The sequence below is a fragment of the Gymnoscopelus braueri genome, assembly GCF_963280865.1.
Source record: "Gymnoscopelus braueri genome assembly, chromosome: 22".
Taxonomy (NCBI): Eukaryota; Metazoa; Chordata; class Actinopteri; order Myctophiformes; family Myctophidae; genus Gymnoscopelus; species Gymnoscopelus braueri.
Genome location: NC_137624.1, coordinates 19,821,528 through 19,846,476, shown reverse-complemented (window position 1 = coordinate 19,846,476; position 24,949 = coordinate 19,821,528). Strand labels below are relative to the sequence as shown.

The window sequence follows — 24,949 nt, the reverse complement described above, 5'->3', positions numbered from 1 at the left end:
AAAAGGAATTTCCGCGTATTCCGATAGGTCTGCAAAGTTGCACAGCTGATGTGCCTTGCATGTGCTGCAAGTGCAACTCTATTGTAGACTGCACACTCCGCTATATAATTCAGTGGAAAAGTTGGCTAAGAACACAACATTTACTACATAACAGCCCTCTTTGTGTCCCCATCATTGTACATGACAAACTTGACACTGGGGGGGATAACACTGCTGCTCCATACAGACAGAAAGGTGGAGAGTAAGACAGCAGAGACTTCTTATGCATAGTAAGTCTTACTAGTAAGTCTAACATACAATTCATATTGACATGCAACAGTGTAAAAAAAGAAGAAAGAAAAAAAAAGAATAGAATCCATGTCCCTTGTCTTACATTCAACTTCAGTAATGAAAATATTTTTATTTCTGTTTTGTTTTTGTGTATTGTGTCTTTTTCTTTATTTTTTGTATTTTTTATTATGTCTTGTTTACAAAAAAAAAAAAAAGAAGAAGAAATGTGATAATGATGTGTACGTTGTACATTGTCAATAAATAAATCATTATAAAAAAGTAATGAAAATATTTTTTATATGGAAGCATTAATTAAGCATCAGTTCAAATCAATGTGTTGTTATTATCCAAGGTCATCTACAAAGATTTACTATAACTTCAGGTGCTCTTGAACTAATATTATGGACTAAAAAAGAAAAAAAGTTCAAATTTAAAAAGGCAAAGGCAAAAAAGCAAAGTGAAACAAAGACAAAACAACCGTAATCCAACATTAACCTTCCAGCATTGGGCTTTTCTAAAAATGGACTAAATGAAAATTGAAAAGTACTTCATAATTACTTTAAAACATATGCAAAGTGGTACATGACTGTTTCTAGATAAATATCATGCATAGATTTATACAAAACATCAACATTTAAGTTAACTGTTTAACATATAATTAAATTAACAAAGGTAACTCTTTCAAGATAACTGGTCTTTAAAATTTCAGAAAAAAACGAATATTTTTGTTTTTGTAAATGTGATTTTTAGAAATAACATCAGTAATCATTAAAATACAAAAATCAACAAAAACAAAGGTACACCCCCCCCCCACACACACACACACACACACACACACACACATTTAACAAATACAAGTGCTCTAGAATTTCCATACCATCTGCTTCTTTTATGGAACGTTTCTTTTTCTTCTTTTTTAAACGAGACCACGTTGGTGAATGGATTGCAATTTAACACATCAACAAAACTAATGCCGTTTGAAATCGAATTATTTCACTCAGCTTCACGTAGCCTTTTGGTTAAGTACTTATGTCATTACTAAAGTGGCTGCAGACCTACCGGTATTATGTTATTACAACAAATATTTTAAAAAAGCACCCATGCTTACACAGTACATTAGAAAGGATTCACCAAATTTGCGCAAAAACAAATAAAAATTCTTATGCCATCATGTACACAGCAGTGAAGAGTAATGTGTATGATTGTTCACATAACACCATGTCAACTATTTTTTAAAGCTTTTACTTTTAGTAGCTGTGAGACTATACAATCAGCCAGAAGACTACAAAAACAAAGTGTCTCAAAAAGGTTATTCTATGAACATGCAATATGTTTATAATTATAACCTATGCATTGGGAAAGTGAACTCATGCATTCTATGTAGTAAACATTTTTTTATAACTCCCTTTGTATTACAGTAAATTGTACAGATTCCTCCATGTCAAACTGGCCACCACTGCAAGACGAACAATGTACCAGACAGGGAACATTGGTGGCAGTGATGCGGACCAAATATTTTACTCTCATCAACATGTATAATCACTCTCGTCTCTCGCCAAAAAAAGCACGACCACCAAGGCCTCCTGCTCCCAACCCACTGTACCCCTGCGGTACACATGACAGCATTGTCAAGTAAAGAAGTCAGAGGTGAATTAATACCAGTGGCTAGGACAACAATAAAAACACAGAATCATACAGTAGAAGCCTGAGCCAGAGCGTGCGACAGTAGGACTACAAACGCATGCAGGAGAAGAGAAGGAAAATGCAGGTGGTTGTAAAGGGTCAAAGAACATGTTGTGTTGGAGGAAGGGATGGTTGGTTGGTTTCTCCTCTTGGAAGCCGCTGTTCGGTACAATTACAAACCTTAAGCGAAGCCATTGAAATGTTTTACATTTTTGTATTATGTGGGGCCAATGGCTTATTAAAGGTCTTAATTTGATATCGGTATGCCTTAGATCCTTTGATTACCCTTTCTCCGTGTCTTTCATGTCAACCAATCTTGTCCACCTCCCAGGGAGACCTTGATAGGGGGGTATAAGGCGGCTGTATAAAGCTGAGTAAATGGGTGCTGGGCTATGTTGATTGCTGCCAGGAAGACCCCTACTAGAACAGAAGCCCTCTACATCAGGAAAGAGCTTCATCCTCGCCCACATAGGGCAGGTCCATACTCCTCATGCCATCGGCGCTCTCCTGTTTCCTAGGTAACCAGAGAAACATGTCAACGTAGCACTGCTTAGTGCCTCCTGTCAATTATACATAACAGCAGAGACAAGCGTAAGGCCCTTGCCCGCCAAACTGATGGGAATCTTTATACTGTTACATAATGTGAGACGATGCACAGTGAACGGAAGCTGGCAAGCTCTTGCTGAATATTCTGGTCAAGGACAGAAAAGGATCCAACAAATAATTCAATGGTTTGTCCTTGCAAAGTGTGGACAAGTATTTTATGGGGTCCCATGCAAAGGAATACATATCAAGAGAGGTGGATAAAAGTATGCAGTTATATTTATGTTGTTGTTTTTTCCTGCAGAACTGTTCAGGCAGCAATTACTGTATACTGTAGGTGCAAAACCAATGTTTCACCTTGCTCATACAGCAAATCTTATTTGGGTCAAACAGTCCCAAACACTTCAACACGTTCTGACTTCAGATAGTCAACAGGGCTGATTCTTTTGTTAAGGGCTAATCTGATAGCCATATGTATTGACCAACTATGGATATAATTAGACAAACCACAGCCCAGCCAATCAGAGGCTTACGTGAGGTTTTCTCTGGTAAAACCTGGAAAACCCGGACTTGTGATTCAGACCCTCCGTCACTGAAATTGATTAAGTAAGATGGCAGGTCTGACCACCTGACTCTAGTCAGTAAGTAACATGGGCTCGTATTAGGCGGCCCCCAGGTCCAGTACAAATACCAATTGCACTCAACATGGCTCTGAAGCTTTGGACTACTTGACCACCAAACCATGGTGGGAACGACCATTTCCCATGTCATGCCCATGGTCTTTAAATGATACTGCTGCAATTTTTTAAAATTTGGTTCCATTGACGCCATCCATCATTCTCAAAAACAATAATAATAATAATAAGGGTAATAATAATAATAATAATAATAATAAGGGTAATAATAATAATAATAATAATAATAATAGTGCCCACAACAAAAAAATACTAACTAACATAATAAATGGCCTGCTGGCCTGGATGCATTGTATGTAGGCTCTAGCTGACCATACACAGTACAACACATCATTTCACATGATTTCACTGTCACACTCGTTTTTGTCAAATTTCTTTTTTGGAGAAATATTTGAATTCATTACTGCTACAACTACATTTCATAGGCTCAACATATGACAGGGATCCGCAGCAGACAGAGCCTCACACTCTTGCAAGCGTGCTCACCTCTGTCTGCAGTAGCATCAAATGTGGAGGCTAACATTCCTTCTTTTGCCACCTTGTGGTTAAATGTTTTTCAAACCACAGGTAACTGGCTAAATGCCGGTCCAAATCAAAGTTATACAGAGTGACAGGGAGTACGAGAGGAAGAGCGAATAACTGCTGGAGTTGGCTCAAATATGCAGCTAACGAAATGCCCACACTGCACCTTCATACAGTGATATATAATGAATATGCACGGATAGCCCACGATGCACCGATGGGTGTACAGTACATATCTATTCTTAGGAGCAAATGCAATTGAAATACTCGCACTGCTCTCCCCATTGGGAAACAGATCTCTCCCTTCCCAACGAGTCCCGCCGCCGGGACATACAGTATGGAACATTCTTTCAGTGAACTCGAAAAATAAGTCGTGCAGAGGGAAAGTGGAAAATTTTAACTCCTGCCTGAACAGGTGAAGACAAATAAATAAAGTAGACACGCTTCGCAACATAATTGTACCCTGAAATTTCACACTATGGCAAGTTTCTGAATAGCAAATATGCAGACTTGCAGAGTGATACTACTAGTCTGACAATATGGAAGTATGGCTAATTTATTACAGCATACAAATACAATATTTCTATCAGCCAAACAAATGCAGGCTATAAAGGAGGCACAGATTCTTCCACTACTGGTTGTTTCATGTGGTCCCTAAACCGAAATATGTTTTACTTACTTCCTTTTTTTTTTACTTGCATCAATGGAACCAAAAGTGGAAAAAATAAACATTGGTGGTATCCTTTAAAGGGTGACTTTGAAGTTATTTTACCTTTATTATTGTTTTGTAAGGACGTGAAAATCAACCAGTGAGTTCACTTTCAAAGGCATGCAAAACGCATCAGGAGGACGCCTTTTATGTAGGCCGAGTTTTTCCAGAACTTTTGAAACTGAACCCCTGAGACATAACGCGTTGTGAAGTTGTACGTCGGATTTTCACGTGCCTTCCTCACAAAAGGACGACATGGATTCAGGTTAACAGTTGGCAAAGTCACCCTTTAAGTGTATTTCGTGCTAGTTAAAAGTTTTAAAAGAGGCAGGCAAGTGCTGGCACAGTCCTAATGTCCTTTACCTTCTTTGGTTACTATGAATGTAGCAGTATTTCACTTTGCCTCCTCTGCCTTTGCTGGTGGGCAGGAGATGGAGGAGAGAAACAGTAAAAGTCTACCATACAACTGTGCCTTCCAAGCACACTCTGTAGGCACCATCACTGTACAGAGCATCAGTTATCAATATGGATGCACATAAACATGCATTGTTTAAACAGTGCAATGTACTCTAAAAGAACAGAAAACATGCAAATTAAAAGTGTTGAAATGACACCAATTATTTCTTAGTCTGCCAAATGTGTGTACACATAATATGTGAGTGAATGACAGTGGTTTGAAAAAGAACATTTATGTGATGTTTTGAACCAGATTAATTATATAAATTCAATTTACAAACAATTTCTGGGTCAATATCCATATAATATATAAGAATAGTGATCTTGGTACATTTTGCCATTTTGGTCATCCTGTGTGTGTCTCTCTGTGTCTCAATGTGCACGCAGGTGTACGCATCATAGGTGTGCAGGATATGTTGTGATGATTGTAAATGTATGTTGGCGTTAACCAGACGTGGGCTTTAAATGAACAGCATTAGACTTACGTGAGCATTTGCCCTGGAGCTGAAAGACTTCCCCGGTCTTCTCTGCGTCCCCAGTCAAAGGGATTCCCAAAGGAGCGCTTCCTTAGCATGGTTCTGACCATTATCTGTAAATAGGAGAGTATAGAACACACATCTTTATTCCTTATTTGGCCAAGACGGCGGTTCGGTGGATGTGAGATTATGAATTCACAAAATATTCACAAATTGTGAAAGCTTACTGGCAATGTACACAAGAACCTTGGCGCACACTGCCAGTGATTTGCTCAATTAGCCGTGGACACACACAGACTGGGGGTGAAAACATACTCTACCCCCTTGCCTTTGGCCTGGTAGAGATAATCACCAGGCCGAAGTCACTCGATGGCAACACTGATTAAAGCACACCCTTCCTGTGAAAACTGAATTCTTGATCTCACCACTGTGGCCAGGCTAGGAATGTGTTTGACAGAATTCTCCACCTCCTCTTCTGTCACTTCGATCAACATACAGCAGTTGTCGTCCTCTGGTGGGAGAGGCTCCATGCCATTCCTTGTCACCCATGGGTGAACCTGGACATAAATGAGGACAGAAAGAGGACTTCTCTCTGTTCAGTGTGTCTTACATTCTCATATGACACATACGTTGTGTACACACAAACACCTAGACGTATACTTTCATTAAAAACCTATTACTGTAGCAAAGTCATTCATTACAATCTATGCATACAAACATATTTTCCTTTATATAGATCATTTAGCAAACGGCAGTGTATAGGCCCTATCCCACTGGCATGCAAAGCCGTTAATCCACTGGCAATGTTCCATCCATGTTGGTGTCAATTGCCGTACCAACAACAGCCTAAGTAAGTTTGACATTGTCTTTTGACATAATGACTTTCACTTTAATTTCCTTCTGTTCGCTCATCATTACATCAGAGATCTTAACAAATAAGAACACAATTACTCACAAGAATAAGGATCATGTATCTATTAGATTAGCTGTTTGCCAGTGACAGTGATATGTGATACATGTCCAAGTGAAATAAACTACATATATAAAATAATCATCTTTGGATCTTATGACGCTAACCTTAATCTGTGGGATTGATATTCTTCTCTCTGGATTTTTGTCCAACATCTTCAGCAGCAGATCTTTGAGGTCCTCTGATATGTCAGCACTGTTGAAACAGTAAGTATTATAGTTTAGTTTACTTTGTGATATTCAAGTGATAATGATACATAAGAATAAATAATACATTATGTGTAATTCAAAATTGAAAAGTTGGCACAACTTTGCATTAATTGAACAACATAAAAGCAGGGATACAGCTGCTAAAATTCTATATGGTGCAGAAATGGATTGCTTGGATAATCTGGGTAGTTATGTGCATGAGAAACACTGCCCCCTCTTGTTGAGCAAGGTGCACTATATGACCAAAAGTCAGTGGACACCCTTTCTAATTAGTGTTTTTAATTAGTGTCCTTTGTTCCAGTGAATGGAGATGTTAATGCTAGAGCCACTATGGCATTCTAGACAACTGTGCGCTTCCAATTTGTGGCAACAGTTTGCAGAAGGCAATTAGACACACACTTAACCCATTGAGACCTGAAGCCGATTCTACATGTCTCCTAAATCTCAACAGTATTCTGAAAAACGTATGTTTCTATATCAGTGGTGCTCAATCTTTGTCATGTCAACCCCCAAAATGATATGAATTTGGCCACGGACCCCCATCAAAATATTTTGTTCCAGGGACCCCCAGAAGCAACGATTTGAGTTAAAAATGTTCGCTTTAAAAATATATATATTCAAAGATTTGCACAAATTTTCATGATTTTTCAAAAATAGCAGATCTACAAGCTCGTAGCGCGGCACTCGGTGCCGCGCTATGAGCTTGTATATCTGCTATTTTTGAATAGCCCAAAGTGTAAAATAATGCTTTTTAGCTCAAATCTAAAAATGACACAGTTCCAGGTCTTAATGGGTTAACACATCAAAACAGTCGAGAGGCATGTTGTCATCACTAGGACAAACATGAGGTTACAAAGCTGAAAATGATAAATGGGGCATTTATATAGCGCCTAATACCTATATCCAATGTGCATTACATTCACCCATTCACACACGCATTCATACGCCGACGGAAACCATGCAAGGCACCAACCTGCTCATCAGGAGCAATTAGGGTTCAGTGTCTTGCTCAAGCACACTTCGACACTAACTCTGGGGGAGCCCGGGAGCGGACTAGGAACCTTCCGGTTCCCAAGCGGCCACTCTACCTCCTTCCTGAGCTACTGCCACCCCACTGCTGAAAATACATTGCAATATCTGTGCGTGACAACCCCAGCGCCAATGTCGGTAAGTTTGTGATTTGAAATGGAAATGTTTTCACTGAAGAAGTGAGCTCTGTAATGCCGTTGATATTACAGCTTCACAAGTTGACAATCAACTGCACATGAAACTGATGAGTAACGGTAGGATGAGATGGACACAGCTAAACTATAAGCGAAAGGTGGCAGTCCATGCCAGCATACTTTCAGGAAAGAGTCCTCAGACCTGTGTCTACATGTGACAATCGGCATGAGAGAACGGATTGGTCTCTCAACCCATGCATGGCATATTTAACATTAAATTTCAGAACTAGGGATGACGCTATCAAATCCTCCAAAATATGTTATTTTCAAATCCAGCTTTAGGTGGGGGGGGTGGGGGATTGTCATTCTGAAACAGCGTTCCACAAACTTTCTACAACATTGGAAACACACAGTTGCCTAGAATATCAGATATGCATTCACTGGAACAAAGGGCACAAATTAGTGGTATTGCAGCTTCATCGAATGACAGGGACAATTATACTCACTGTTCTGGCAGTTCTACAGGCTGGGTCTTGATTTTCTGATGAAGGCTAAGGATACGCTCATCCATAAACGGACACTGAATGCCAGAAGAAACAATGGGACAACCTGAATTGTCACCATTCTGAGCGAGAAATCAAGCAAAGCATTTTAATGAAAAATAAATACATTTTATGTGAAGATGACAACTCACCACTCCGAAAACAAAACAGTAAAGTGTCACTCCCATGGCCCAAACATCCAAAGCCTAAAAGACAAATTAAGAACAGGCAGATGTTACATTGCCACATCTTTTCCAAGTACAGCAGTAAGTGCAAGGTGTCGGCATGGTGTCTGGAAAACTGCACTTCATATACTACATTTCCCAATGTCACCCACAGAGGGTGCTAGCTAGCAATCTGATCATTCACCTTGCCAGAGAAGTTCTTCCTAGTCTCTGAAAGCGTCTCTGGGGCCAGGAAAGCAGGCGTTCCCACTGTGCTGGTCAGAAGGGCGTCAGTCCCCTCAAACTGGTTACTGACCCCAAAGTCAGCTATCTTTATGTGACCATCTTCTCCCACCAGTAGGTTAGAGGGCTTGACATCCCTGTGGATAATCTTCTGGTAATGTACTGGATCAGGAGAAATAAAATGGACCCACATAATTACAAGTTATTGTCAGAAATTAACATTTTGTATTTGAATTAACTCCCAACCCAGACACCAACCCTCCTCCTCACCACCCTGCACCACCAGGCGCACAGACGTTACTTTTTTGGTCCTCCTCCTTTCATTCGTTTTGCACTCTTTTTCTACATTTCACATACGTATATCTGGGTATTACATATTTCTCGATTTGATTCGAATTGATTTCACCTGACTGCAGTTTGGTCTCTTAAGATAGCATGTATGTGTATCGTAGAAATTATTTTCAATATTCAATATTTATACAGGCTACAAATAATAGTCTATCATTAAAACCTCACAAAATGAGTACTGGGAAAAACATTTCATAAAGGAATATTGGGCTATTTATAAACATTATAATACAATTAATATATTGAATATCGACATTGGCAAGGATATACTGTCGTACAGTTTTGACCATATTGCATGTGAATGGGTGAACAACAAAAGCGATAGAACTTGCACAAAAACTAATTTCACCCACTTTTTTACTTCTGTAAACCTGTGTGATGTGACAATAAAGCTGATTCCGAGGCGCTATATAAAAGGCACCACTTATATTTATCAATACTTGATCCTAATAATTGTACCTCTCAAACAAGTCTTGATTCCCCACGTTAAATAGGAACAAGTCAACCTGCTGAAAGGCATAAACATATTGTTTGGGGTTTGATGGCCCCATCATGGAGGAGTCTTTAAATATGCAATAAACACAAAGTGAGTCATAGATATCAGCAGGACACCACATTATTATCATCCTACTAACGGAAAGGATCTCACACACTGTTCCTGCTAATGGTGTGTGAGGCAAAAATCACACACGGCAAACCTCCACTTTGATTATGACATTTTACAAAAGCACCGAGACTATTCATGGGGAATTACTTTCTCCATTACAATCACGCTCAAAAAGGTAAAGGAGATCAAGAGAGGTGGAGAGCTGATTTTAGAGTTCGGAGAATTTCTCTTTTCAGTATTATTCTTGTAGATGGCAGACTGTGTAGTCTCTTCTCCTATGCTGAAACACACTAAGAGCCTCTGTGATTATGTGAAATGAGCCTTGTGGGTGGCTGCTGGAGCCAGCAGCAGCAAAATGAAGGATTTTCTTTTGTGGCAGGCAGGCAAGAATTATAAGAGTATGTGCAAGCGTTTGTCAAATACAGTTTGGACTTAAATTTTAAAATGAGAAATGTTTTTATAAAACTTTTATAAACAAAAAACAAAATAAAAAAAACATTCCTACAAAATTACTGCTAGCATAAAACTAACAAATAATAGATATAACCTGTTGCCCATAAAATCAAGCATTTCTGAGAAAAATACTAACATTGTGAAATATTGATCAAGTAAAATGGATTATTGAAAAGATTCCAGAATTCCAAGTTACATAGCTTAGAAGCTGGTTATCATTTCCAATATTGATCAAGGAAAATAGATTGGATAGATTCAAAAATTCAAAATTCCAGAGCTTAGAAGCTGGTTGTAATCTCTAAAAGACAATTAATCGCCAAATGTAATTTGGTTGGGATCATGTCACCCTACATGGGGACTCTAGCGGAGATCACAGGGAAGTCTACATGTCCATCTCTGCTTTGGGAACATAAAAAATCTGTTATGAATAACTAACCCCGGAGATTCTAGACCAGGCCTCCCGCATGGGAAACCAAATTTCTACCACTCATAACCAGTAGGTGTCCTTACTGACACCGGGGTCGGTTGGTTAGGTAGATCACCTCCAACCACAGCAGATGTGCTAGTTATATTGTATTAACACCCGCAATCCCCATTCCTACAACAAATCACACCAGACACTCTACTCAGGTTTACTTTTCTGTTCTTGGTGTAGTAAGGAAATGGGACCCCCTTGAAAACGAGATGCCACATCTCAAGGGGTTTATCCTAATAAAGAAGCTTGAATCATCATCACCTTCTACCAAACAGATTCGGTAAAATAACATTTTATTCATTAAAATAAGTTCTGGATCGCAGCATTAAAGTCAAGTCCCCTCTGACTGGATGGAATTTACCCTATGGCTATCGATAACAGTGAATAAGGAAAGGAAGTCGGTAGACTCACAGAACTCAATTCCCCTGAGCAGATCCTGGAAATAAAAACGAGCTTGGTCCTCATTGAACGGTTTATCTGTTGGTACCTCCATCACAGCCCTGAGTATCACACATGAACACACACACACACACACACACACACACACACACACACACACACACACACACACACACACACACACACACACACACACACACACACACACACACACACACACACACACACACACACACACACACACACACACACACACACACACACACACACACACACACACACACACACACACACACACGCACACACCACAGAATTAGCCACATCACTCAATGAAACCAAGCTTCTTCTGTTCTTGCTTTCTATTCATCACTGTGACCAGAAGATTACCAGTAACTCACCCTTGCTTGACCAGTTCAAACACTGTGGGGGAAACAAAGATACGTTAGTGCTGAGGAGTTTTCTCTTATGAATACATAAATCAGCTGAAAATAATACATCTTTTAATCGCTGTCATCAACTTAAATTATGTGCAAAATGATATGCATAAGAGAAAACAATGTGTGCATGCAATCGTTAGCGGATTATCTGGACTGGCTGGCTTACCCATGTACAGATGGTCCTCACTAGGGTCATCCAGGACCTAAAGTTGAGAGGAAGGGAAATGAGGAGGAAATACATGAATCCTCAGTGAAACACCTCCTATAGTTACTGTAATAATACAAATAATCCTGTAGCAACACAGACTAGCTCCTGAAATGTTTAACCACAAATACTCATAAACACATGGTGATATACAGTATGACTAGATACATTAGATAGATAAGATTTGGCAGACCGAACACACAGACACACACGCACACGCACAGGCATAATTAGCCCAAAGCATAATTACACACTACACACTAAAAGCTATGTAAATAAGCACGTTACCTAAGGCCTGGTGGTATTCTAAGCATTTCTGTGAGCTGTCATTACCTGCATAACAGCTTTTTTGTGTATTATTGTTACAATGAGTTGGATGTGATGTCTCTATGCAATTTGCAATGCAATAATAAACATAATGTTTTTTTTTCTTCTGTCACACACTCCACTGAAGCTAAGTTGTGGCATCAGCTATAGAGCACCGAAGTCTAACGTCACTGCCACTAGAGGGCGCTGTTCCACGGGTTCGTGGCTTTATTTTTTGTGTTGAAATCCCCATTTGGGAATCTTAGATCACGTCATATAAGAACTGTGTTCCAAACATAAACACACCACCCTGGCGTTTTTGTCAGGGGGGTGGCTCTGCATCGTTTATGATATTCATTCATATTTGATACAGCCTGTTTCTGGACGAAAATGGAATTAATTCTGCCTTAAAAGTCTTAAGAACTACTACTTCCGGGTCTGAAATCACTGTCCCCACAGCAGCCGCGTTCATGGGAAATGCAGTCTTTGGGTTGTTTGACTCGTTTCTAGTGTTTATATTGTGTTACTCTTTGGGTAAATGTGTATATTTACACCTTCAGTCGATGCTTCATATCCATATGAGTAAAAACGCCAGGGTGGTGTGTTTATTTTTGAAGCGATCTAAGATTCCCCAATGAGGATATCAATACAACAAGACCAGGAGACCTGGTTCTGCCAGACCCAGAATGAAGTCTGGGTCTGGCAGCTTTACTTAATTACATACTTGTGACATAATAATGATGTCATGAATAGTTCGTGACGAAAGGGGACGAAAAGGGGACAGACTTTTGAATGGCTGGGCTTCGCACGACGTGTGTCCCTTCTATGCCCATGTATGGACAGACTTTTTTGGGGGACAGATTTTTTTTTGGCTGGGGCCGGAGGACAAAGTGACAGACTTTTTTTTGGCTGGGGCCGGAGGACAAAGTGACCATGCCCATGTATGGACGAAACAGGTACAAAGCCTCATGTAAGCCCGACCCCTTGGGTCTGGCAAAAAGTAAAGCCATAAACCTGCGGAAAGCGCCCTCTACTGGCAGTGACGTCAGGACTTCAGTGCTCTATATACGTCCTTTGCTCTTTGGAGAGAGTGGAACTTTCAGCTGAACGCCCCAGTTAGTTTGCTTACATTACAGGTTACCACAGACCTGATATTGTCCATCTTGGGGAAAGATGGACACTTTCTTTGATCACATGGCAATGACAGAACGCTTGGTCCAGCAAACCAATGAAGACAATTCAATGACTGCCATATACAACCTTTCAACTTTTTGACAGGTACAAGATATTGTCAGATGACACAAATGTATGCCGTGTCGCATCATTTCTCTCTACTTCTGGATAATAAATGCACAAATTATGTCGAGAGGTGTCCACATAATTATTTTCTCATCTCATGTACGGTATATTGTGTAACATGAAACACATCAGGCTATCATGCTGGCCTCCATTCAGTAAATGTATGTCAAGCCGTTGCAAATGACAGTAGATTGTGGCCATTGTTACAATGGGGGAAACGATTCTGTAGCTTCAAACATGCATCAAGCTTCTTGCAACACGGAGTAACACTACTGACCATAATGTACTACTATTACTAGTGATGAAACATCGTTACAACTCAAACACACATTGCATGTGCACAAAAAATGAATCACATTCATATGGTTTCATTTAAATGGCTTCACGTTTTACTCTGCTAACCTCCACTAACTTCACGACATTTGGATGGTCCAGCTTCTTCAGAATTGCAATCTCCTGATAGACCCGCTCCAGGGGTCCTTTGGGTTGAGGGGGTCCCTCGGGGGCCATTTTAGCTCCACGCGGAGGAGGCCTCCCTAAAGGAGAGGAGAGAGCCATGTCCATGTAACACTTCTTTAGTATCAGAGACTATGCTTTCCTACTGTACTGACCATCTGGCCCTGGACTTACTTGGGAAACCTGCCTGCCTCATCAGCTTCTTCTTGGACAGAACCTTCATGGCCTACAGGTAAGAGAAGCCAAGACAGAGAGAGACAGTTGGACAGGCAGAGGATGGGAAAAAAATAATGTACGTCAGTCCTTGTGCCTTTTATGTCCATATATGGAGATCTCTGTATCTGTCAGTCTTTGTCCCTTTTATACCCATATATGGAGATCCCTGATGTCATCAGTATATGCCCATATTTGGGCATGCCCCCTTCTGTGCCCATATATGGAGCTGACTGATTTGTTTACGACTAATGCCATGACGACACATTGAGGTTAGACAACACACTCCATATTTGGGCGTAGCTGCATTGTGAACTCCTTATATGGTTATGTCTGAGTCATGGTGGCGTGAGCGTGATGACGTGGTCCGCCCGCCCGCCCGTCCTCCCTTAAGACAATTTTAATATGGGATACGATTTACAACATCGCTGTTTGCAGATGTTTAAAAGAAGAAAAATGTATATAAACAATAACAAGAAGTGTGCTGCCATCAGGCACACTTAATGAAAAGAGAAGCTAGACTAGAATGTGTTTTATATAACCCAGTAGAGTCACATTAACCATAACCATTTTCACGTCTTTGAGACTCACATTAAATCCCAAATGTGCTGGTTTCTGTTCTGTGTCTGCATAGGTACTGTGTGTGGGTGGGTGTATCTCTGGTGAGAGGTACAGGAAGAAAGGCACAGAGTAAGGAGTCAGGGTAATGGTAAGGTAGAAATCACATGCATTTATGTATGTGTGCAGTATGTGATAAGTGACAAGATGAGAGTAGAGAGTATGACAGTGAGGTGAGAGACTGTACTGTGTGTGTGTGTGTGTGTGTGTGTGTGTGTGTGTGTGTGTGTGTGTGTGTGTGTGTGTGTGTGTGTGTGTGTGTGTGTGTGTGTGTGTGTGTGTGTGTGTGCGCGTGTGCGTGTGCGTGTGTAGGACTCACATAGTATGTGTTGTCATCTTCGTTATATGCCAGCTTGACAACACCGTAGGAGCCCTTGTCAGAGAAGAAGGGAAAACCGGAATACGAGAAGTGTGAGATTCAACAGCTGTCAATTCTTCACACAAACGCTCACACACACACACACACACACACACACACACACACACACACACACACACACACACACACACACACACACACACACACACACACACACACACACACACACACACACACACACACACACACACACACACACACACACACAAGCACTAATGAAACTCTAGAAATACACATGAGAATAAACACTAACACACACAAGCGTCACTCCGAAGCGAAGGGATGTGTGTGGGCTGATGTAGTACACTCAAAAAGGACCAGCTGTTTCCAACCAAGAACAGAGAAATTCTAATCACCTCTCTCATTTTGGTTTTCGGAATCTACACTATGAAGCTTCCCTTAGTCCATTTGTAGAGAAAGGATGCCTGTGTTTTCTGAGAATGTACACACAAACCCATGCACGCAACCACAAAAACAGACAGAGAGAGAGATACCCACTTGGGAGAGCAGATTGGGGAGCTCATCCTATCCAGTCAAATCCCATGTGTTCATGAAACTAAGTGTATTTTATGCTCAGTTACAATAACATTTAGGTTATAAGTTAGTTCGATTTGAATGTGTACAGTCCCAAATAGGCTGAGCGCAACCCTGAAAGGCACCATTGACTAAACACTTATGGAGATACACACAGGTATATTCTCTCTCTCTTTCTCTTACAAAAACACCCTAGCACATTTTTTGTCAAACCATATACTGTACATTCTCATGCAGAGTTATTTGAAAGTCAAATTAAGAAGATGAGAAAAGGCCTATCAAAGCTCTTACACCTCTCACAGCCACAAACAAAGAGTTCAAGGATCAGATTTAGTGATCCTAAATTATATTGAGTGGATTCTTCAACATATAAACTTGTGTAATAAAAAGAAAAGAACACACACAGCAATGTCCAAGAGTCCGAAAAGGGGCTAGGGAGAAGCACTAGGCTTGTCGGGCCCTACCCTGGAGTCTTACATCTCTGTTTTCTTCCTTTAAAGTTCCAGACTAATATCTACGCAGTGATATTAGTCTGGCCTGCCCATGCCAACACACACACACACACACACACACACACACACACACACACACACACACACACACACACACACACACACACACACACACACACACACACACACACACACACACACACACACACACACACACACACACACACACACACACACACACACACCCCTCGGAGAGTTCTATTTATACAAGCTCCTCCTTATACTCTCCCTTGGCCTGGTATTTTACAAAGAGTTTGGGAAATGAGGACAGTCAAAGTGCCTCATTTCCTTAACAATCTGCCTCATATAAGAGACACAGTAGGTGGAGTGGAAGAGAGAACAGGACTGAATAACCGAAGTGAACAAAAATAATGATAATACTTTTGATGGTGATATTACCTTTCCAATCTCATCCTTCAGCTTGTATTGATTGAGTTGCACACAGTCCTTTGGAAAACGTAGGAAAGAAAAGAAGGATGAGAAGGGCTTTTTTTAGATGAATGGGCTGCTCCTCACAACCATTCTAGCATTTTGACACCCTAGAAGTGTGTACCATGCAAATGTTCTTTTCTAAGCCTGACATAAAATCCCATTAATTTATACTGGCAACAAACCTTGCATACTGTTTTAGCTTAGTTTATTGCACAAAATATAAAGGGTACAAGTAAATTATATTGTTAAAAAAAAGGATAGTAGTTACGGTGGCAGGAAAGCCTACGAAGATTGTAGGCTTATTCAAGAGTCCTCTCCTTGTTAAAGGGCTGGACCACTTTGGTAGAGGTTTGGGTCGTTGTGACCATACTAGTTGTTTTTTGTTTGTTTTATTCCATGTTAAGCTGTCATTTAAAATGTGACATTCTAAGGAGCACGATGATGACCTTGGCAAATCTGGATCAGAACACAACTTGTCAAAGACAGGCAGTGACAAAAAGCATCTGGCAGATAAACTAAATTATTTACAGTAATCCTATCTGCTGATCTTGCTGCTATGAAGTCTAGACAAGTGTATGGGATTCTACAAGCAGGATGTGTGGACACGCTACATAGGGAGCAGTTTGCTTCTTTGTGCTTATAAGAGGTCTTGCATTACATACTTGACAGTTAGATAAGGGAATAGCTGAAAGGGCTATAAATCTCTATACAGAAATACAGACTGACAAAGCCAGTTTAAGGCCTGATTTATACTTCGCTGCACGACGTTGGACGAAATGAACTGGCTTTCAAAAGACCGTTTTTTTTTAGCAACACAGTCGTGATACGTATAAAGGGGTTCACCTACAAGAGTAAGAGCAAACTAGGGATGCTCCGATTGAAAGGCCACCAATCAAAACATATCAAATCTAGCGCTATGTCATGTAACCATATGAGGTTAAAATGAGTGCAACTACGGTATACAACAAAGGCTACTAGAGGCCTCAACCAGACAATAACATATTTTAACCCACTACAGAGCACTTTGTGTATAATAAGCAAAGGCCCAGCTTTAATTCGTATCACACCATATTATTTTAATAAATATGGCACTCCATTTTCAATAGCTTCTCTAATTATTTTACTTTAAAGAACATACAGTACATTTAATACCGTTGCATTGTAGAACCTGTTGCAGAGAGCTTAACGTTTTATGGAAATTACATTTATCTCTTTACAGGAAATACAAAATCAATATTGGCCGTAGAAAATCCATCTCAAAGCATCCCTAGCACACCAATAATCTCTCCGACTTGCCTTCAAATTTCTCTAATGATCTATACAAGTCTTCAGCTAAAAGGAATGCAACTATCAGCTACTGACATTATAAAACCTTACCTTCACATCCACTATGCACAATCATTATGCTGCTGCTTTTGAGACCAGAGACAAATGTACATGTAATTCTGCTCACTGCTAGTGTGATACAGATAGTGTGTCATGTACTCTAGATGTCTTGCCCATGTGGTCTTAGAAGACAGTTGTTGTAACAAACTTGTTGATGTAGAAGTGCTGCAACCTGTGAACCTGTCAAATCGAGTGATGCAAAGGGGTGGTGTTCCCCTTGATAGGATAAAGATAAGATAAGAGATAATATCCCCCTTAAATAATGTCAGCATCAGTTTGATTTTGATATGCTGATGACCTGTCATCAGTGCATTGTACCTACTGTTTCTGAATGGCTCAGGCTAAGGAATGCATGATGAAATGCATTCCATTCCATCCATACGCTAATGTCAGTTTCAGGACAACTATATCAAATGCTGTATTGCCATTCCGAACAAGTATAAAGAGTTAGTAAGCATAATAATGTCTACCAAACAAGCCACAATCATCGCTGTTGTCACCAATGTTCAGACGCTCGGGACACCCCAACTATTCACTCTGTGTGGTCAGTGTGTGCTCTGAGTACTCCCAGAGCACAGTGCTCTGAATTTAAGAACGACCAGAAAGCAATCTCATCCCTAATGGATTGGCTCCAGCTCTCTCCTTCAGGCGCATGCTGCCTTTTGTTGACAGTTGATTTACTTTATCCAACGACGCATCCCGCTTTCATTTTGAGTAGGCTCTCAACCTGTACCCTCCCACTCCAAAACATTTTCTCAACTGATCTGCACGAATCACGCCGATGACCTATTTCTGATTCAAAATGACAAATTTAGCCATGTCTTCAAACTGTTTCCTTTAAAACAGTAACAGTACCACCACCTTACAAAATGGCTACCATACAATATGTAAAACAAAATCTACAATAGCTGCTAAACTATGCAACTGGCTTTGGCCTTTACCTGGAGGTCAGTGATGGAGACACGGTGAGACTCCACGGTTGGCCTGCGAAGCAGGCGGGGAGAGGAGTGGGGCGAAGTGATGGGAGAATAGGGAAGAGAGGGGTAAATGTAGCGCCCGTTGAGCCCGGGGGAGCTGCAGGGCGACGTGGCAGTTTGCGAGCGCTCCTGGAGGGATAGTTTTCTGTCCAAGTGGTTCAGTCTTCCCCTTTGCTCATGGGGGTCAGGCAGCAGGGCCTCGGTGTGCCCCATTGTGTGGGACAACAAGTCGCAGGATGGCGTGTGGAATGGTGGGGCCCCAGGTTCAGGAGTCTCAGAGCTGTCCATATCTTCAACCTGTGATGTATTATAATGTAAATTAGTATAATATAAACATAAAATGTTACAAATGTCCACTTTTACGTAACTACAGTGTGCAATCTTCACATCAAACAGCAGGTGACATCGATTTTGGTCTTATAGTGAGACATGCATTTTAACAAGGTCACGTTGCCGGTACCAAGTACAGAGTCACTTTCCATCCCTGATATACTGTGTGTGCACAGCGCATAACCCAAACTCTGCACATACTTTGGGTGCTCATATGCCCAGACGGGTATGGACTAATCCCTAATAATTCATAGGATATGGAATACTAAATGAGGACAAAGATAGCGAAAAGAGAAAGGGTAGAGTAAAAGTTCCTTTATGTATGGTTTCGGGAGATCCATTAAAAAAGTTTTTAGAAATCAAGTGTTTTTGAATATCGATACAGTATTATGAAACAAAATATTGCGATACTCAAATGTATTGATAAGACACCCCTAATTGGGACAACATTTTATTTTTGTACTCATTGCTTTAGTTTCTTACCTCTTCCTCGTCCCTGGCCTCTCCAGGTGGCGTACTGGGTTCATACTCTGTGACCACAATGAGGGAATCCATGGGGTCCGGGGAAGGTTGTGTGTTCAAAGGTGGGGCAGGGCAGCTGCACAGAAGATCAGGCAGGGGCTGAGGCAAGACTTGTGAGGGCTGTGCTGGAGGGGTATGACTGCCACAGGGGGCTGGCTGCTCAACAGAGGGCCAGGGGGACACGTGGCATGGAAACATGGCAACTTCTCAAACAGGCTGACAGCCACTGCTCCATCAGAAGCGGAACCTCAGCAGGTAATGTCACTGGGATGGATATCAGATGATCACATAATTAGAAACCGTTTGAAATATTACTGTCTGACACTTCACACACAGAATTAAACCACTACTTTATTAATCGCTGCAACATCAGGTGGTTAATCTCTTCACATGGATTGACTATATTATTCTATTAGTAGTATAGGTGCAATCTCAAGAGGCACGCTAAATCTTTTTTTTTTCCACAATCTGTTTATTGAAGTTCTCAAGTTTACAAGAAAGACAGTGGTGAAAGTGATTGAAATAGTAATGGTGCAGCAAAGCTGGCAAGTATGAAACAAGACTTTCACCAAGACAAAACAAGGACTAGACACTGTAAACACCACATTAAAATACTATCAAAAAGAACAGGACAAGACATAAAACAAAATACAAAAAAATTAAGGAAACAACCTATTGAAACCAAAAAATAGAGAAAAACAAAAGTTTAAACGTAACAAAAGTATCACAGGTAGTACTGGTCGATTGGGATAGAGAACTCAAATAGTCAGCACACAACTTACATTACTCAGAGAATGGGAGTGCGTAGTATAAATTCAAGGGAGACTAACAATGAATTATGGAATTAGTATGACTGGCCAACCAAACAGCACTTAATTTGGTTAATTTGGTATTTTTGAGTTTCATTTTTAAACTTTTTAAAAAACCTTTTATTTCTCCTCTTCAGAAGGTTGTGTTGCTGCCCATGAGCGAAGCAAACACAAACTGAGTTGTAACGGGAAAGGGAATTATCGTTCTTTTCACTAAAAGATTTAGCTGTTAACAGTCCAACAGACCATGTAGTGTTTTGAAGAAAGGTTGGCTGCGGTCATAATCCACTTCTGTACATGTTTTCCCTTATCACTGTTCCACATTGGCACCATGGTCAGAAATAAACAACAGTCTACTGTACTGTACCATCTTGTCATTACACATATGAATATAATTATTGTGCAACAACAAAGACAACAAGAGACACAACAAGACAACAAGTAAATTAACTAATGGACAGAGATACACACTCACTTTGACCACTGTCTGTCACCAGAAATGACAAAATAAAGTAGTAAGCCTTGCTGAACCATGTGGCCCATAGGGCAGCAGCCTATCTCCTGGTTTTGTAACGTGATGCGGCTTGATGTGCAAGTACATCCCCAGCCATGCTGTACAAGTACACCCCTTGGACATGACGCTAGCACGTCGCAAGGACTCACTTACCCCGATCCAACCCTTTGATGCTGAGTGCCAAGCAGGGAGGCATTGGGTCCCATTTATATAGTCTTTGGTATGCCCAGCCGGGGAATCCCAGGGCGGACACTCTAACCAAGACAAATTATGTCAAAACATACCGGACATTGATGAAAATAAACAGCAGCGATGCCATGTATACAATTACAGAGCCATTGACATAGAAGAGTTGCGTCAATGAGGGGTCAGAAAGGTTTCTTTTATGTCCCAAAGGAGTGAATGGAGATGGCACTCTTTCCACCTGGCCATTCCATCTCTTTCTATGTATGGCTCTGTAGTCTGTACAATGCTACAGCCAGCAAGCCTGCAGTGTTCATCAAGAGGGCGGGGTGTGGTGGCTGGGCACCCTAGAAAAACATGGCAAAAACTTACTGATTATTAAATGTGTACACAAATCCCAGTAGCCAGTTAAACGTCCTGACCCATGACCGATATTACAGCAAGGTTTGGGGGACAATTGAACTGCAAATCGAAAAAAATATTATAATTCATTATGGCCAATTACTGTAGCTACAGTAGTGTAGTGTCTAAAACACCCTTTTCACATCATTTCAAGAGGTCCATTTCGATCTCCAAATCCACTCAGCTTATTATTTGCTTATTATCTATGAGAGGGATTGGAAACAAAGGGGAAGAGGGAGATGAGGAGAGACAGAGAGAGCGATTCAGTCACAGTCGCATAGAGAGAAAAAGAAAAGGAGAGAGCTTCTTGATCCTTGTCATGGCGCTGCTGGATTGGAAGCACAGTCAGTGTGTAGGAGGAGCTGAGTGGGCCTCACAGATAAGGTAACAAAGACAGCCATAAGAAAAACAGACAGCCAAGTTCAGAATTATGAGACATATGTGTGGGATGAGAGACCCCCGCTTCAGCTTCAGGTGACCTTTCTCTAAGGCCTATAAAAACGGCACGTAACTAAAGATACAAAAAGAACCTATTCCGCCCACGTTATGAATCATTTGACGATGTAGCCTAATTGAGTTTTTATTTTATTGGGATTGTTTTTTCAGCTCTCTATTCGTCTCATTCCTCTCATTTTATCCCTTGTATTTTGCCCATGCCTCAATCTCTTCATCAATCAAATGCTTTCTAAAATGCTCTCTTTCCACCCACTCAGATGGGTCGAACTCAGTCGAGTGTCCTCTGAAGCTCGCACACAGTAAAATCTGAGTCAGAGTAAATTAGAACTGAGGATTTGACGCCGGTGTCTTCATTGTGTTGCATCTCTCCAGCAGAGGCCAACTACCCTCTCACGCACACCCCCACAGGCCTGTCGTTTTATGTCTGGCATGGTTATCCTCTCAGCCAGCCAACACGGTACAAATACTTTTATTGTGGTAATTAGCCTGTGACTCTGAGTTAGACTAAAGTTAGGCCTTAACCATTTGTAATCATCCTTAAAAAAAGAAGCGCTGCGCCACAATAAATCTAGCAGACCATCTCGAGTCGACCTATCAAAATATCCCACGGCTCACTGAACAGTTTGATAACCATATTCAGCCTCAGAGAACAGAGAAATGGAGGTGTGACCCGGTGTGACGTTCAGTGCACCAGCTACTGCAAACTTTTCATAACCGGAGAAGGTATTTGGCAAGGCACAACATATTTGGTTCCATGTGTATGACACACTCTATATTCTGATATGCTACTCATTGCTATAGTGTTTGTTCAGTAACAGGAGTCTCCATGTCTCTCCAGCTCTTCATTAAACAGAAAATGCATTTTCAGGTTGGTTTGGGATACCAAGAGAACTCAGACAGATTAAACAAGTGAAATTGGAAGTGATGACAGATCACGACACAAAGAAATTAGCAATATTGGAACTGGAACACTATAAACATGAAGCTGATAAATGGGAACTCCTTCCTGATTGGATGAAGACGTTTTGTTTTAACCCAAAAATATCACTGACCCTATACCTTTAAGTGGTCAGATGTGTCATTGTGTCAATGAATCCAGGCAATCCACTGAAACCTGGGTTGGACACCAACTGAGTCAAATCCGCTCCTAGCCAGACCATCAAGAAAGCTAGGCAAGGCCAACTGTGGCCAGCCCAGCACCCAAATAAGGTTTCCAATCCAACCTCATGGACAGAAAATGTCAGTAGGCAAGGCAAGCCTTCAATATTGTAGCTCATAGAATCTAGGAGGACCTATAGATAAAGAAATCACCCTGGCAACTGTAAACTAAAAGACTTAAACTCTGATCCCTGGCGAGCACAGCAGCTTGCTAAAGAACAAGCAGCTGGAACACAAACAGATGCTACCCAGTACCCACTCCAGATGCTGCACTGGGTCCCTTATCACCAGTCACATGACCTGACCTTCTCCGTTCAGGCAGAATGTAAGAAGGGGGAGGGGACTTAGGACATGTGGGGGACTGGGGTGTCCAGCCAAGGACAACAATAACAACAACATACAGACAGGCCTACGCTAGCACAGCACAGGGCCATCTGGAAATGGAATGAAGAGTATTCTAAAGCATCATTAAAAGATCAACAGAGGAGCCCTGTCACTTAACTGCTGGGGCCTGAACAGATAAGCCCTAAGATGCCGTTTCCCTGCCAAAGCAGATTGCAGTTAATATACACATAATGATGAGCAAGTGCTTGCACAATGCACGCACATATGGGTAGTAGTACACGAAATAAAATAAACAAACAAAATGGGTGAAACATTAACAGCGGAGAAGAGGCAAATCCTTGTTTTTAGTTTTTTTTGCGAAATGGTCCAAGTTTAAAGGAAAATATTTAACATGCCACCACAAAAAAAAATAAACGAAGCCAAATTAAACTACTACTGTATTCTTGCGGTGACGCGGCACACATAACGTTAATATTGTAGTCATCAATCATCAGATAGTCCATTATAGGTAGGCTTTATGCGTTTAAATGACAACTTTATCTAAACAAGTCTGTGCAGGCTATTCATAGTACTGTAGTTGACATACTGGATATACACATTTAGTGTACACGATAACGCTTATAGCCTAGCTAAAGCTTCACCGACATTTATGCAACGTTGAATTGCAAAGGGGAAAATAGTTTGTCTATTATTGACAAAATGGCATGCAAGAAATCGGCGTAGCCGTCGTTTTAACTCGAAACCACAACCACCTAGGCTACGGGCTACAGCATAGCTGAGCCAAGGAACGTTACCTCCGTTAGCAGGTGTCTCTCATCTGTCACCAGACTAGCCCTGATACATGACTGTCATATATTATGTGACAGTCATGGATGATTTTCAAAATAGTGTTTGCATTTTTCTCTTTTTGGTCCGTACAATAACATAAACGTTCAGATTTCAAATATAAAGTGCTTACGCCATGGTCACGGGTGTTACAATTATGTACGGCCCATCAGAAGTACCCGTGTATTCCGTAATGTTCAATAAAAAGCATTTTAATCCGATCGGTGGCCATTTTCTCCATTTGCTTTCAACTACGCGACGCTATCGGTTGGTAGGTGTATTGCACTCCGACACATTATAACTCTGGAGGAAATGGCCACCGATCGGATTAAAATGCTTTTTATTGTACAATACGGAATACATGGGTACTTCTGAGGGAACGTACATAACTGTGACATCCGTGGCCATGGGATAAGCACTTAATATTTGAAATCTGCACGTTTAAGTAGATGTACGGACTAAAAAGGGAGAAAGTGCTAACACTATTTTGAAGATCATCCAAGACGGTCATGACAGATGGCCGTCTTCTGATCCAAGGCTATCACCAGACAGATGTTACACACGGATGCACATCAGAAGTCACACACAAAAGATCCATAGGCTACCTAGCTGTAACCAAAATCTTACCTTGTCATGTAGGTCCAGAACTCACAGCTGATGTTGTATTGTTATCGTTTGTGATGTCTATGGTGTCTATGGTAATGTCGCGAACTCTGGATGTGTA

General features: G+C 40.9%; 1 protein-coding gene across 2 annotated transcripts; it reads right to left on the bottom strand.

Annotated features, from left to right (window-relative positions):
* Positions 1–1,133: 1,133 nt before the first annotated feature.
* On the bottom strand, positions 1,134–24,949 carry camkk2 (calcium/calmodulin-dependent protein kinase kinase 2). Of its 2 annotated transcripts, none has more exons than XM_080419113.1 (17): positions 24,853–24,949; positions 19,495–19,797; positions 18,646–18,978; positions 16,286–16,333; positions 14,781–14,834; positions 13,805–13,856; positions 13,577–13,710; positions 11,531–11,567; positions 11,326–11,347; positions 10,940–11,028; positions 8,608–8,807; positions 8,391–8,444; positions 8,203–8,276; positions 6,432–6,519; positions 5,780–5,911; positions 5,364–5,467; positions 1,134–2,467 (listed from the first exon to the last, which is right to left on the bottom strand). In XM_080419113.1, the coding sequence occupies exons 2-17, from the start codon at positions 19,729–19,731 to the stop codon at positions 2,395–2,397; spliced, it is 1,731 nt and encodes a 576-aa protein (XP_080275239.1). In that variant the 5' UTR covers positions 19,732–19,797; positions 24,853–24,949; the 3' UTR covers positions 1,134–2,394. The 2 variants fall into 2 exon arrangements, with proteins under 2 accessions (XP_080275239.1, XP_080275240.1); XM_080419114.1 differs by having other exon boundaries at positions 1,134–2,460.

Coding starts and splice junctions, on each gene's coding strand:
- camkk2 (XM_080419113.1), bottom strand. CDS start 19,731: ATGTTTCCATGCCACGTGTCCCCCTGGCCCTCTGTTGAGCAGCCAGCC. Junction 11,348..11,530: donor TGAGGACCATCTGTACATGG/GTAAGCCAGCCA, acceptor TTTCCCCCACAG/TGTTTGAACTGGTCAAGCAA. Junction 5,468..5,779: donor TTCCTAGCCTGGCCACAGTG/GTGAGATCAAGA, acceptor TCCTATTTACAG/ATAATGGTCAGAACCATGCT.